The sequence below is a fragment of the Chlorocebus sabaeus genome, chromosome 22 (assembly GCF_047675955.1).
Source record: "Chlorocebus sabaeus isolate Y175 chromosome 22, mChlSab1.0.hap1, whole genome shotgun sequence".
Classification (NCBI taxonomy): Eukaryota; Metazoa; Chordata; class Mammalia; order Primates; family Cercopithecidae; genus Chlorocebus; species Chlorocebus sabaeus.
In genome coordinates this window covers 38,590,908-38,607,470 of record NC_132925.1, presented here as the reverse complement: position 1 = coordinate 38,607,470, position 16,563 = coordinate 38,590,908, and the positions used below count along the sequence as shown (strand labels likewise).

At 36.1% G+C, this 16,563-nt stretch overlaps 1 protein-coding gene across 4 annotated transcripts in view; it reads left to right on the top strand.

The window, feature by feature from the left end:
* IGSF11 (immunoglobulin superfamily member 11) overlaps positions 1-5,884 on the top strand; it is a 116,774-nt gene extending 110,890 nt beyond the window's left edge. For 2 of the 4 annotated variants that reach the window (XM_073009744.1, XM_073009745.1), the window contains 3 exons: positions 2,365-2,415; positions 3,284-3,434; positions 5,161-5,884. In XM_073009744.1, coding sequence (XP_072865845.1) covers positions 2,365-2,415; positions 3,284-3,434; positions 5,161-5,602 — 644 coding nt within the window. In that variant the 3' untranslated portion in view covers positions 5,603-5,884. Of the gene's footprint in view, positions 1-2,364; positions 2,488-3,283; positions 3,435-5,160 lie in introns of all 4 variants that reach the window. The other 2 variants (XM_007985722.3, XM_007985721.3) reach the window with 1 other exon arrangement.
* Positions 5,885-16,563: the final 10,679 nt, after the last annotated feature.

The following is a 16,563-nucleotide window of genomic DNA, read 5'->3' as shown; positions in this document are numbered from 1 at the left end:
CAGAGCTTAGGAGAAAACCCACCACCACTAACAACAACAACAACAACAACAACAACAACAACAGCAAAAACCCCAGGAACACAAATTATGTAGTTGATTGCCCAGAGATTATGGTTTTCTTGCATTGATGGTATTAGTACATGTGTTGAAGAGGGAGATAGGCACGTCGCTTAGTTTATAATACTAACAGCATTGGAACATGTATTGGTCAGGAAATATTCTATAGATGCATCCTATAGAATAATGTGATTTTAAATGCCTTACTAGAATGCCAATTGTAATTATGGTGAGTACAAGCTTTGAACTTGGACAAACCTCATTTTATAGATTGCTACTACTTGTATACTCTGTGATCTTGGACAAATTACATAGCTTCTCTGAGCTGTCTTTGAAAAGTAGGGAATATAGAACATAAGCTTGTTATGAAGATTAAATGAGACATATTTAATGTTTCTTAGGACAGTGTATGTGGTACACAACAGACACTAAAGAGTAGGCAGCCCTTTTATTTATTGATCACCTTTATTTAGCACCTTTCTGTGTGCCTGGTAATTTCTGAGACAGCAATTATTTTCTCCTCCCCTGTAGTCTATTTGATTTCTCAATCCCTCATTAGATGCCCCTCCTGTATACTCCCCTATCACCCTCTGTTCTCTATCTCTGGCTGGCACTATCCCATATATTGTATGCATACTTGTCTCATTAGGGTAAGGGACTGGGCCTGTCTTGTTCATTATTTTATCACCATTCTCAGAAAACCAAGCACAAAGGAAGATGCTCAATAAATATTTATTTATTAAATGAATGAATTAATAAATGCATGCACACTTTACTCAGGTCTGCTTTTGCTGAACCGTCCTGTCTGCTTCTGCCTTTGATCTAGATAGAGATGATGGTTGCCAGCAGAAACCAGTTAACTAAATCTTAGTTCCATCTAAAAATAAGTAACCCAGGGTGGGGATAGCTCCAGGTGTAGCCCCAGGCATACTTGGACTTTGTGTCTGAATATTTTTTTACTTGTCCTATTAGGAAGCTTTTCTATTTACTTCTAAATTTGCAGCTATTTTGAATGGTTGAGATGACTGAATGTATTCTCTTTCCTGCATAAGGAAGGCAGTGAAGCCTAGAGCTTAGAGGTGAAACAGCCCCTTCATCCAATTGAATTTCTTAACAACCAGCTGTGTAATCTTATTACACATCTAAAGCTTCAGTCTCCTTGACTGTTCAATGAGATTAATAATAAAAATACCTCAGGGTAATTGTAAAGATTGAAATAATACATATAAAAGCTTACCAATGCCTGGCACATATTAATAACTATTAACTTTTTAAAGTTATTCCTGTAAGTCATTTGTATTTTATAGGAATAAATAATCAAAATATGCTAATGATGAATTACTAAAATGTGAACTATTGAAACATTTCTTGGCAATACCAGTGCAGTGGCCTTGAAAATTTATTGTTCAAACTCCCGATATGGGGAACATAATTGACTGAAAGCCCTGCTGCTTCTCCTCTAGATCCACCACTGCTTCACACCAAGACCAAGCTTCCTCTGGGCTGCTCCCAGCCAGTGATGAGGAGTTAGGGTTAGGGTTAGGGCCTAATGCAGGCCTATTTCTGCAAAGCATGAGACTCCTTTAACAGGTGACTTTGGCTCAAGGACTCCCCATCTGCCTACTGGACACTTCAATAAAACTGTGTTGCAGCCTGAGACTCTTCCTACCCAATCTTCCTTGCTTCCCTTTCCCCTTGACAGTGAGTGGTGAGACCTACACCGAAGTCTGAGGCTCTCCCTGCCTTCTGCAGCTTCCTCTCACATTTCTTTTACTAATATTTCCTCCAGGAAACCTCATGCTTGTCTTGGTGCCTAATTCTTGGAGGATCTGACTTAACACAAACAACTGTAGTTGTTGTTAGGGATTAACAGTCTATATCTTAGAGCACAGATTTGATATTTTCTTCATCAGGTATGAAGTTAAAGTTATTATAAGTTTAAATGATCTTTATGTTACTGCAGTTCCTGAGAACTAGAATTTGGTGTTACCTTAAATTCTCTAGGATAAGTGTTAGCCACCATTTCCTCAGAGAAATCTACTAACATTTAGGACTTTACATGCTAACCTGCAGATTGAGTTTTAAGATTGTTCTTGTTTAGGACAGCCCACCAAAGTTCCAGGTCTTTAAAGTGATACAGTAATTTTAGTCTTTAACATTCATGAACCAATAATTTCTCACTCTACCCCCCAAAAAAATTTATTGATAGCTCTCCAGTGTTCATCTGTTTTTATAGTCTTCTCCTGATTTCTTTGGTTTTGCTATTAGTCCTGCCAAATCCTCACTCGATTATTATTTTTGTGACAGACCAGGTCCAGGGAACAGTCACCATCCGGAACATCAGTGCCCTGACTTCAGGTTTGTACCAGTGTGTGGCTTCTAACGCTATTGGAACCAGCACGTGTCTTCTGGATCTCCAGGTTATTTCACGTAAGCATATGGAATTCTGACGTCAACCCTGGATCTGAAACTCAAAGATCTTTGTTATACCAGAAAATGAAGAGTTCTGCTGAACTGTCTTAAGGTTATCTGAAGATTAAATAGAAATTGTTTTGGTTTTAATTATTATCGAAAATAGTTTATAAGTGTTTTAGTATACTTTCCAGCCTCAGCAATATGATAATCTTTATGACAAAATATCTTTCTCCTCAGGATCAATAAAATTGAACAAGTTCTTATTGTATAATGCTATATACATTATGAAAATGGTAATAATCTTATGGGTATAGCAAGACCTTCTTGTGTTTTTTCCTAATTTTTTATATCTGCATAATTTTTGAGAGTCTAGGTTGTAAATGGCAGTGTAGAAAACTTCTCTTTAGTTGAGAATTCTGGGATATTTGAATTCCAGTTGCGAAAGGGAGTGATCTGGCTGGGTTGAGGTAGAAGGATATCCCCTAGTTTCCAGCATTCATGTAGGGTAGATCAGGCAAGTTATATTGGTGCTGTCTGTTACCTAATGTAAGTATTGTTCTCCTAAAATGTGCAAGTCATTTAATTGTTTATTCATTCAAAATATGTTCAGAGCCTACTATGTGTTGGTCCTAGCCACTGACAATATAGAAAGTTAATTGAGGTTTAACTTTATATAGATGAAAAATTTTAGACAGTTTTATACATTTTAAGCAGATTATCTAGTAAGCTTATGTGCTTATTACAGTTGCATGGGTATATGCTATTTCTCTCTTTCTCTTTTTTTTAAATATACCTTAAATATATTTTGCAGCCCAGCCCAGGAACACTGGACTCATAGCTGGAGCCGTTGGCACTGGTGCAGTTATTATCATTTTTTGCATTGCACTAATTTTGGGGGCATTCTTTTATTGGAGAAGCAAAAATAAAGAGGAGGAGGAAGAAGAAATTCCTAATGAAATAAGGTTTGTGTGTCAGATTTTAAAAATTTGTCCTGCATAGCCATTGTGTATTTCTATTCATTTTTGGCAGTTAAGATATATCTGCTAGTCATAAAGCTCTAGTGGCCAAGACTATTAAAGTGGCCACATGATATTATCTTGTATATCACTTTTCTTCATGGTACTACACGGCTTTATTCACTGGATCATGAAGGAGGGGACGGTCCAGCATGTGCCCAACTAGGAGGATACAAATGATGAATTCCACTTCTCTTCCATATCTCCAGGGTAGGCAGGGTTAGGTGGCTGCCACAATGGGAAAGTAGTGTCTAAAGCATGCGTTTACTATTGACATTTATAATAGATGTGAACATAAAGCAAGAAGGAACGCCGTAAGAGCATACCAATGCCTGTACACAGCCAGGCTACAGCACTATGGCTCAGAAAGGCAATTTGGCTCAGAAAGGTAGTTCAGACAAGAAAAGGAACATTTTAAGAAAACAATGCCAACATGATCTTTAAAGAAAAGTGACCTAGTCATACTGGGGAGACCTAGTCATACTGGGGAGATTTGAGGGTTCAGGCTCAGTCTCAGATTTCATCATGGCATATCTGTATTGAAAATGCTGTAATGACTCCAGTCTCCATAGTGAGACATACCATAGCCTTACAGGATCTGATTCTTGCCTGCGTATCTTCTCTCTCACCACTCTCAGCATACTTTGCCTTCTAGTCTGTCCTGCATTTTCCCATTGCTCAGAGCTTTTACTCAAGCCTCTGCTCTCTTCCTGGACCATGCTTCTCATTTGATCTATCTCTTTACTAAATTCCTTAATCTGATTCTGGATTAGGCCAGGCATCACCTCCTCACATAAGTTGTCTTTAGCGCCTTGCCCAACCTGTCAGACTTGTGAACATTCTTCATTGATTACTACCCTCCATGACTAGAGGTTTCTTAGGTGTAGGATTTGTGTCTTTTTTACATGAAATATATTGTAAAGTGTACTCAATAAATGTTAAATGAATTGGTTAACATCTTAAATTAAATGACTTCTTTTAGCCTGTTGTGATTCTTAAGTGTTGGGCCATATGCAGGGATAGAGTCTTCCCCAGGATAGGATTACTGAAGAGAACCTCTCATCAGCACCCCACAGTGATTTCTCAGTCTCCATAGGGCAATACAGTCAGGCCAACTCTGATTATTTCTTGAAGTTCTGCATACCTATAGTTTGATTTCCCAGCTATTTTATGGCACCTAGTTTAGTAGATTTCTTCATGGACTAATTTCCTACTTATAGTAAATATTTATGAGTGAATAAATATATATTTACTATATATATGAATATTTACTATAAATATAAAGCAAGATACTATATATTTACTATAAATATATATAAATCAAGAATTGTTACATATTTACTATATGATATATAAACATATTTATGTGAATTTTGTTTACATATATATTTAAAAGTTGTACTGGAAGAGACATTATCTGAGAGATCTGAGATTTCCTTTTCTGCTGTTGGAGACTGGGAAGCTGAGGAGAGATTTTCTTGACCATTGTCTCAAAGGGAATGGGTGCCAAAGCTGAGGCCATCCAGGGTTTCCATGCCTGCTTTCACGAGAGACGTCCTGGATTTGTTTTTTGGATGTATAAGCCTTAACATGAAAAAGAAAGATTCCAGGGTAGGAGGATAGGATTAACTTGAAGTAAATCCTAATGACAACTTAATTTTGTTCCTTTCAGAGAGGATGATCTTCCACCCAAGTGTTCTTCTGCCAAAGCATTTCACACTGAGATTTCCTCCTCAGACAACAACACACTAACCTCTTCTAATACCTACAACAGTCGATACTGGAGCAACAATCCAAAAGTTCATAGAAACACAGAGTCAGTCAACCACTTCAGTGACTTGGGCCAGTCTTTCTCCCTCCGCTCAGGCAATGCCAGCATACCATCCATTTATGCTAATGGGAGCCATCTGGTCCCGGGTCAACATAAGACTCTGGTAGTGACAGCCAACAGAGGGTCATCACCACAGGTGATGTCCAGGAGCAATGGCTCAGTCAGTAGGAAGCCTCGGCCTCCACACAGTCATTCCTACACCATCAGCCACGCAACGCTGGAGCGAATTGGTGCAGTACCTGTCATGGTACCAGCCCAGAGTCGGGCCGGGTCCTTGGTATAGGACATGAGGAAGTGTTGTGTTCAGAAATAAATAAATGGAGTGCCCTCATACAAGGGAGAGGGTGGGGTGGGGGAGTGCTGGGAAAGAAACACTTCCTTATAATGAGTAAAATGCACAAAGAAGAAGGCAGTGCTGTTACTTAGCCACTAAGATGTGTAAAATGGACTGGAATGCTCTATCCTGAAGACTTGCTTCCCCACCAAAGATGTCCTGGGATTCTGCTGGATCTCAAAGATGTGCCAAGCCAAGGAAAAAGATACAAGAGCAAAATAGCACTTAAAATCCAAACTGCCACCCAGATGGGTTTGTTCTTCACGCCTAACTTAATAATTTTTAAGAGACTAAAGTGCCAGATGGAGTTTAAATATTGAAATTATTTTAAAAGGTATGTGTCTTTAAGAAAATAATGAGCAACCCTGTGATATATTCTGTCTCTCCCAATTCCCTCGTTATGTAGAGGGCTTAATGGTATAAATGTTTAATATTGGTCCCAACAGGGCTGACTCTTCTATCATATAATCAAAACTTTTTACATGAGCAAAATTCAGTAAGAAATGGGGGAAAACAAAGGAAACGTCTTTGAGAAGCCCCTTCATATTTATTTATTTATGTCTTCCTGAACCGTGAATTTCATATTTGGAATATTGCTATATTGACAGATTCTTGCCTGTCTGTGTTATTCTAGGATCTGTTACAGGTCCATGGCAGTTACTGTTTATTTTTTCCTGGAAAAATATTTTTTTATAGAAGATTTTTTTTTAAAATACATGAGAGGCATTGGGCTAAGAAAGAAAAGACTGTTGTATAATACCTTGTTCAATGGTTGTATTTAGTGAGCTCATAGAGGTCCATCATATCATGAACGAGCTAGGTTGTGTGGGCAGGAAGGTAGGGCTAAGGGGTTGTAGGCTTACTGGGCAGCCTCTCAGAGCAAGGTTGTTCAGATCTCCCTTGCTCTTACAGTAGGTTAATATTAATGAGGACAGCACCTGATGCCTTTTGTACTGAGGTAGATAACTTTCTCTTTATTTGACAAGTACAGTTTAACTTACTTGTCAGGGAGGGCAGAAGTTGTTTTTCTGTTTTGTTTTTCAAAATAATTCTTTTTGCAAAAGAGGTAAGACTGAGACAAAAGGTGTATCTTCTGGTGTGCTGCTGGAAGTGTCTACCCTACATTTGTGTCAGCTCAGGGTTGCAGTGTTGCCCAGATGCATTTTACACCATTGTAAAGGGATTCCTTTTGTGGTTACTACCTGGCTTGGCTGGCCTTGCGGTTCACCAGATTAATTTACAAATTCCCCCACTTTATTTTGTGCTATGTAGATCTGGTCATTTGACTGTCTTGCGTTAACCACACTTTAAGCAACTCACAAATTTCTTCCCAGATTTGTTTCCTAGATTATTTATGATACTCATCCCATGTCTCAGTAAGAGTGTCTTTTCTTTCTGGGATGTGTTCTCTCACTCCCTCTTACCACCATGCTTTTTGCCCTCTTCTCCTGCAAGCGTAGTCTTCACAGGGAGTGGCTTCCTTCCTAACTTTTTTTTTTTAGTTATTTGAATGAATGGAAACCAACAGCTGCTGCAAACACTGTTTTTCCAAAAGGCTACACTCAGAACCTAACCATTGCCAACCATTTCAGTATTGATAAAAAGCTGAATTTACTTTAGCATTACTTATTTTTTTCCATTTGATGGTTCTTACTTTGTAAAAATTTAAATAAATGAATGTCTATACTTTTTATAAAGAAAAGTGAAAATACCATGACACTGAAAAGATGATGCTATCGGATGCTGTTTAGAAAGCATTTATCTTGCATTTCTTTATTCTTTCTAATTATCTAAAATTCAATAAAATTTTATTCATATAAAATAAGTTGTCATTAATTATCAATACTAATGAGTATGTCATTTTAAAACTTAGTATTCTCTTTAATGTTACAAGCTTTTCTCCATCCTGTTAAATAATATTTATAATCATTTTAATAGGCATATGGTATTCCAAAAATGACATAACCTTTCTCTTATTATTAAAAATTTAGTTTGATTCCAATTCTTACCCATATGACTGAAGATTAATGACCCTTTTCATACATTGAGCTGTTTTCCCATTTCCTAGAATGAAAGTTCATGAAGACAGTCTCTATGCTTGCCTTTTTCACCACTGAATCTCCGTCACCTACCACAGTGCCTCCTGTGGGTGTTGAGTAGATAAATGCTGACTTCTGAAATGAAATTGTTAAGTCGAGTTATGAGCATGATTGTAGCTCTTGATGTGTACTGGATCATTCCTTTGTTTTAACTTTTTATTTTGAGATAATTATACTTTTACATGCAGTTGTAAGAAATAATAGAGATCTCATATACCTTTTACCTATTTCTCCCAATGGTAACATCTTGCATAATTATTGAACAGTGTCGTCACAAGTTGACATGGATATAATCTATCAACCATACTCAGATTTCATCACTTGTACATGCACTCGTGTGTATGTGCATATTTAGTTATATACAGGTTTATCAAATGTGTAGATTTTTAAAAAAACTTTTATTAGTTTTTATTTAAAAAGTAATACAGAATACTGAAAAAAGATTTAAAAATCAACAAGTAATACTCCCACTTACAGAATGCCACTCTTAACATTTTTTAGTATTTAGATTCATTTATTGACAAACAGATTTTTTTGTTGTTTATTGAGGCATATTTTGCATACAGTAAAATTCACCATTTTAAGGTGATGTGTGTATGATGTATGATGAATGTAACAACGACTACAATCAAGATACAGAATATTTCCATCACCCTCAAAAATCCCCTCCTTACCTTTGTAATTAAACCACTCTCTCCCAACCACTCTTTAGCAATCACTGGTCTGGTTTCTGTTCCTAGGGTTTCAGCTTTCAGTAATGTCATGTACATTTCATGTGACCAACACCACAGTCAGGATACAGGATTCCTTATGCTACCCTTTCATAGTCATAGCCACCACCCTTCTTCCCAAGTCCCTAATTTGTACCAATCACTGTCTGTTCTTCATGTCTGTAATTTTGTCATTTTGAGAATGCTGTATAAGTGGAATGCAGTATGAGGATTGGCTTTTGCTGTTATAAAATTTTTTGCTCAGAATAATTTCTTTGAGATCCATTCAAGTTGTAGCATGTATCAATAATCCATTCCATTTTATTGCTGAGTAGTTTCCCATGGTACAGAAGAGGTAGCACAGTTTATTTTACCCATTGGAGGATATGAAGGATATTTGTGTTGTTTCTAGTTTTTGGCTATTAGGAATAAATCTGTTATAAACGTGTGCATAGGTTTGTGTGTGAATGTTAAGTTTTCATTTTCTGGGGTAAATATCCAGGAGTGCAGTTTCTGGGTTGCATGTGGTAAGTACATGTTTAGTTTTGACATAAAATGACATACTCTTTTCTCGGGTGGCCATATAATTTTACATTTCTTTCAGCCATCTGAGTGACCCCGTTTCCCTGAATCCTTGACAGCGTTTGATATTATCAAAATTTTACATGTAGCCACCATTTTGATAGGTATGTAGTGATATCATATGTTATGGTGGTTTTAAAAAATTTTGTTAAATTATTATTGGTACATAATAGTTATATATGTTTATGGGGTACATATGATATTTTGATATGGGCACACAATGTGTGATAATCAAGTCAGGGTAATTAGGGTATCTCCATCACCTCAAGCATTTATTATTTCTTTGTGTTAAGAACATTCCAGTTGTACTCTTTTAGTTATTTAAAAAGATAACAGTAAGTTATTGTTGACTACAGACAATCTGTTATGCTATCAAATACTAGATCTTATTCATTCTAACTATATTTTTGCATCTAAACCATTCCCACTTCCCCCCACTACCTGCTATCCTTCCCAGCCTCTGATCATCATCATTCTACTTTCTATCTTTATGAGAACAATTGTTTTAATTTTTCACTCATTTTGACTCCTATGAGTGAGAACATGTGAAATTTGTGATAATGGTTTAAATTCACACTTTCTTGATGGCTAAGCACATCTTTTCATGTGCTTGTTTGTCATCTCTACGTCCTCTTCAACAAATACCTGCTTGTGTCTTTTGCCCATTTTCTAGATTTTTTTTTTTTTTTTAACTGTTGAGTTTTGAGAGGTTTTTACATATTCTAGATACAGGTCCTTTATCGAATATATTGTTTGCAAATGTTTTCTCCCAGTTTGTAGCCTGTCTTTTCATTCTCTTCAGTCTTTCATAAAGCAAAAGTTTTAAATTTTGATGAGGTACAATTTAATTTGTCCTTTTGTGGATTGTACATCTGATGTCAAGTCTAAACTTTTTTCCTAGATCTGCCTGGGTTCTGAAGATTTTCTCCTATTTTTTTTCCATAAAAATTTTAGAGTTTTACATTTAATTCTGTGATTCATTTTTAGTTAATTTCTAAAATAAGTTGAGGTTCATATTTTTGTCTATGGATGTCCAGTTGCTCCAGTAACATTTGTTGAAGCCTGTCCTTCCTTCAGTGAATTGCTTTTGCACCTTTGTAAAAAATCACTTAGGCATATTTGTGTGAATCTGTTTCAGACTCCTCTAGCTGTTACATTGATTTCTCTCTCTCTCTCTCTCTCTCTGTGTGTGTGTGTGTTTGTGTGTGTGTCAGTCCCTCCACCAATACTATGCTGATAACTGTAGCAATTTAGTAAGCCTTAACATCTGGTGGAGCAGTTTCTCCCACTTGGTTCTTTTTTTTTTTTTTTTCCAAGTTACAGGAATTATTCTAGGTTCTGTGCCTTTGTAAATTTTAGAAATAAAGTTGTCTCTGTCTAAAAAACACCTTGCCATTTTCATATGAATTATGTTGAAGCCTATAGAATCCATTTTGGGAAGAATTGACATCTTTACTATGTTGAGTTTTCTTAGCCACGAACACAATGTCTCTTCATTCATTTAAGTCTTCTTTCATTTTATTTCATTAGCATTTTATAACTTTTACAATACAGATATGATACATGTTTCTTTGGACTTATACTTAAGTATTTAATTTTTTGAAACAATTGTAAATGATTATGTTTTTTAAATGTTGGTTTTAGTGATTGGATTAAATGATTGGATTCTATGTGGTTGATTTTGTATTTTGCAACCTTGCTTATTTATTTCTTCTGAGGTTTTTTCTTTAAAACTTCTTTACAGATTACTTGGGATTTTCTACATACAGTATCATGTCATTTGAAAATAGGTGTAGTTTTATTTCTTCCTCTTCAAACTGTGTGCCTTTTGTTTCGTTTTCTTACCATCTTGCAATGACCACAACTTAACAGTACTATGCCAAATAAAAGTGGTGTTCCCTTTTTCCAGTCTCAGGGGGAAAGCTTTGTTCATTCTTTTACCACTAAATATGATGTTAGGTGTAGGTTTTGGTAGATGTTTTTTATCAGTTGAGGAAGTTTCACTCTATTCGTTTTCTGAGAGTTTTAGTCATGTTGAATTTTGTTAAATATTGAATTTTGTTAAATATTGAATTTTGTTAAATATTTTTTCTGCATTTATTTACATAATTATTTTTTTTTCTCTGTTGTGTTGATGTGCTGGGTTACATTGTTTGATGTTTGAATGTTGAAGCAGCCTGGCATACCTGGAATAAATCCCATTTGCTCATGATGTATAATTCTTTTTAAACATTGCTGGACTTGATTTGTTAATATTTTGATGAGAATTTGTGTGTGTGTGTGTGTATGGAATTCTCTAGTGAAATCTGTGCCTGGAGATTTCTATTTCAGGTTTGAAATGACTAATACCATTTATTTAGTGGTTATAGGACTATTAAGATTGACTATTTCATCTAGTTTGTGGTTTGTGATTTTTTTTCTAGGCTGTCAATTTTGTGAGCATAAAATTGTTTGTATTATTTCCTTATTGTCTTTTTAATCAGAGCATGATTTGTTTTTCTCCCTCAGTTTCTCATTATCCATTTTGTTTTTCTTGCCCTCTTGTGGGTTACTTGAATAACTTGTAGGATTCCATCTTTATTTATGGTGTTTTCAGTATATTGCTTTGTGTATATACATATGTATTTTTAGTGTTTGTTCTAGGTATTAAAACATGGACACATAATATATCCCAGTCTATCTGTATCAATGTTTTACCACTTTGACTTGTGGAAACTTAATTCCATTTACATCCCTTTTCTTTCTCTATTTTAAATATCTTTTTCTTTAGTATAAGATGTTGTCTAATTTTTGTTTTAATGATCAGGTATGATTTTTAAAACTGATGAGAAGTCCAGTGTATACATCTATACATCTGGGTTTATTTTGTTCTTCCTTCCTTCCTGATTGTCTGAGATTTATTTTTCTGTCATTTCCTTTGAAGAAAACCCTTCAGCCAATCTTTAAAAATAGATGTACTGGCAACAAATTCTATTAGTTTTTCTTTGTCTCAGAATGTCTCTGTTTCCCCTTCATCCCTCAGTGGATATCGTAATCATGGTTGACAATTCTTTTCTTTCAGCAGTTGAAAAAATTGGGAAGTGTTCAGCCTTTTAAATTTTATCTTTTAAAATGCTCTCTTTCTCATATCTTCCCTCAGACTCCGATGATGGATCTTTTGTTATTATCCCCGTTTATTTTTTTCAGACTATTATATCTCTGTTGTTCAGATTGTGTAAATTCTATTGAGCTGACTTTAAATTTACTGATTCTCTCCTCTGTCATTTCCATTCTGCTGGTTTTATTTCAGTTACTGGACTTCTTATTTTGATGACATTCCTTTTTAAAACAAAATGTAATTATTAGTTTAAATTATACTGAGATATAATTTACATACAATAAAGTTAATTCATATAAATTATGCATTTCAGTAGTTTTTGGTATGTATGCAGAGTTGTAGAAGCACCACCACAATCTAGTATTTGAACATTTTCAGTACCCCAAAAAGAAAGCTGTACCCACTGACAGACAGTCCTCATTCCATGCCACCTTTAGTCTCAGAAACTACTAACCTACTTTCTGTCTCTGTAGATTTGCCTATTCTGGACATATCTTATAAATTGTATCATACAATATGTGAGGTTTTGTTTTTATGTGTGTGTGTGGCTCATTTCACTTAGCATATTTTTACATTTATCCATATATAGTAGCATGTATTACTTCATTTCTATTTCTTTACTGACATTTTGTAAATTTTCTGTTTGTTTTAAGAGAATTTATAATTGAAGCACTTGATGGCTGCATTAAATATCTTGTCAGATACTTTCAACATCTGATTCATCTTGATGTTGGCATGTATGGATTGTCCTTTCTCACTCAAGTTGTGATTTTCCTAGTTCTTGGGGTGATGAGTTGACTGTTTTCTGTTTGACACTTTGGATATTATGGGACTCTGGATCTGTGTGTGTTGAGTCTACTATTGGGTCTGACAGTGGAATGTTTATACTGCCTCAGTGCAGATGAACAGGATAGAAGGATGGCTCCTCTTTTGGCTCTGCTTATACCTTCTTGGTGAAAGTGGGGCATCAAGTTGCACCACATGGTTGCTCCTAAGAGGAAATATAAACTGGGCCCTGGTGACACCATGCCACTTGTTGCCATAGGGTAGGGGTAGAAACTCACTGTCCTGCTTCCCCGCCGACCCCAGTGGAGCAGGGGAGGGAAGTGGAGTGCCCCTTCATTTGGGCTTGTTGATGGTAGGTGGAGGGTAGAGGCTTATCTCCCCATTGGCAGAAACCAGAGGAAGGAGGAAACAGTGTCACCTGCCCTGCCTTACACCACCTCTTTGCACCTTGTTAATGCTAAGTGCAAGGGGAATCCCAACTTCCTCAGAAAGTCTGCTGCCTTTCTACGGTTTAGGGTCTTCCCATGCTTGCTTGTTGTGTTACGTCAATTTTGTGTTAATTTTAAGAGGCTAGACCGTCTTAAAATGGAGTTTGTAGTGGGCCTATCCCATCTTGGCTGGAACAAGAAATCCTGAATCATTACTTTTTGAAATAATCATCAGTTAAACAAATGTCATAGTACCCTACTATTTGAAAGCTTTAAGGATTCTCAATTGTGTATTAAATAAAATTGTTACTTCTTGCCTTGACTTATTCAGTTTCTTCCACAAATAGTTCACTGCCTTTTTCATTCTCAATGTCTGTGCCTCCTCTACGTACAAACTTTGCTTCAGAGCTGTTCACCTTCCCTTTAAGTAAATTTTTTCTTTTTGTTTCTGTTTTTTCCCCCCTACACCTTCCAGCTATAATCTCCACCCAAATCTTCTGGTACTGCAAGTCCAATTCAAATGCATTGTCCTCTGTAAATTCTCTTTTTCATCTAGTGGGAAGTGACTACCCTGTCTAACGAGGTATAGCATTTGCTACCTGTAAGGGAATGGCCACAGTTGGTATTTTATTTCTGTATTTGTGTACATGATTGATCCCTCCTGCTGGACTATAAAATGAGTCATTCTACAATAATTTTTGATCCTTAGTTATGTGCTAAACATTGTTCTGGGTTTTGAAGGTAAAAACAGAGAAATAACTGTAGCCGTATCCTCAAAAAGTCCGTATTGCAGGAGGGATCCACATCTGTGAGCAAGTAGTTGCAAGTCGTATGTGAGTGGATGTTTATACAAGTTCAAGCGTATGGGACTACTACTTCTATATCTTGGTTATGGTCACAACACTTAACACGTTGCTATATTCAGAGAAAGTGCTTGAAGGATGTGCTAAATTCATGAAACTGAAAATATATGATTTGTTCTCTTAACTTCATTGTTAAAAGTAGCAGTCAAATATTAGAATATTCCCAAAGCAAGACCACATCAGAGTCGTTTTCTCAGGTGGCAAATGGTTGTGCCAGTTCCCTGGGGGCATTTGATGTTTTATTGGAGATGCAGTATTGTTTGGAAAAGCTGTGGAGATAACATACTTAATGCAGTGGTTTGGAAGAATCTTATGTTAATTATGAAGGATTTTTTTAAAAAAATAGTATCTGTTGTGCTTACTACATGGCAGTACGTGAAAAAATGCATTTCAAATACTAATTTAATTTCGTCACACTCCTACATGGAAGATACCATCACTCGTATTTTACAAGTCCAGAAACTGAGGCTAAGAATGGTTAAACAGTTTTTCCAGACTAGTCAGTAATCAGTTGCTTTTCTCAGTCGATATTTCTATCTGACTGAACCAATGTCTAAAAAGAAAGATCTGGGATCCTCGTTTTGCCTTCTAATAGCCCTCTTCTGGACAAGTCACTTGTGTTAAGATGATATTCAGCCTCACAGAAAAAATGCAGAGACAATAAATGCAATTCAGAGAAAAGTTGACTTGTAAATTCTATGTGTATATAGCTATTTATAGCTTTTCCTCACAGCTTCCTTGTGAAGAAGGTGTTATTTCCCTATTTTAGGTAAAGGCAGGGCACAAAATTCTGACTTAATCATAAGACATTAATGATAGAGACAAATTTATTAAAGCAGTAAGTATAGGTGCCTACTATGTGTTTAACACATGAGGTCAGTTGATACCTGATTGATTTTAGCAGGTCAGATTAGAATAGATAATTTAGCTTATTATAACTTACATTGAAGCCATATTTCTGTATCATCCATCAGTTGCTCCCTCAGTTTATCAGATTTGCAGCAGTTTTGCATTTGGGGTGTGTGTGTGTGTGTGTGTGTGTGTGTGTGTGTGTGTGTGTATATGAATGAGCTTCAGTTGTCCATTACATTGGACAAACTACAAAATTCTCTAAGACTCAGTTTCATCTACAAGATAGAAATAATGTAATAGTTATCTTTGGGGTTGTGAGTACTAAATGAAATAATGCACATAAGATGAATGTCATAGTGTCTGGTAATAGTAAACACTTGATATTTGCCATTATTAGTAGTAGTTCAGAAGCTTTAAATTTCTAGGCAATAGCTATGTCATTTACACCTACTCAGTATTCCAACTCTTTTTGCCAGGAGTACTATTTGAGTGCTACTGCATATAAAATAGCACTTTGGGATGTTTTTTGTTTAAGAGAAAGGAAAAGCCTTAGTAATTATTGTCTACCCAAATACTTTCTCCTGTCTCCCCTTTCCTCACATTCCAAAATAACACACTTATCTTGTGATTGTCAATTTCAAATCACTGAGGATAATTAAGAGGGTGGGAAAACATCAACATTTATGGAGCACCTACTCTATGCTAGACAGCATACTGGTCACTTTGTGTATATCCCATAGAATCCTCAACAGTTTCCATTTCAGTACTGTATTATGCTGATTTTACGGATGAAGAAACAGGCTTTCATGGGTTAAGTACCTTGCTGAAGGTCATAAAGCTTGTAAGATGTAGAGCCAAGGGCATTACTCATCTGTTGCCATATACTGTCCTTCCACTAAGATAGCCAATAAATAGTAAAGTTCTTGGTACTGCCTCAAATTTGGCCTGGCATAGACAGAGTTCTTTATTCTTTCCAGTCATTCTTTGCCCATTAAAAATTATTTAATAAAATTTCCATCTCTGACTTCTAAGACTATTAGAATATTTTTTTTCCATGCCGTCAAGTTTTTTGAGTTTTTCTCCTCTTAATTTCTACACACTGGGGAGTCTCACAGCCATTTAATTCTTTCTCATCAGTTTCCTAGGGCATTTGCAATTTGCATAAAACACTGGTTGCCTTACCACCTTCAGCTCAACAGTCAGAGCTCTTGCCAGGGGACGGTTGGTTTGAGGAAATTCTCGTAGGTGAGAAGTTTTGAGGGGAACACAGAGATCTTTGAAGACATGGTGAATTTGGAGGAAATTCTACATGGAAGGATGCCTTTTGCTACCCTGGTCCTGCACTTCAGTCCCAGCTCCGTCACTTCCTACTGACTTGAGGCAAGCTGTTTAGCCTCTCTGGGGATATAGAATGGGGATTATAATTGCTACATCATAGGTCTGAGGATTCAGTTAGATAATGTGTATAAAATGGCATAATTATAGATAAATTG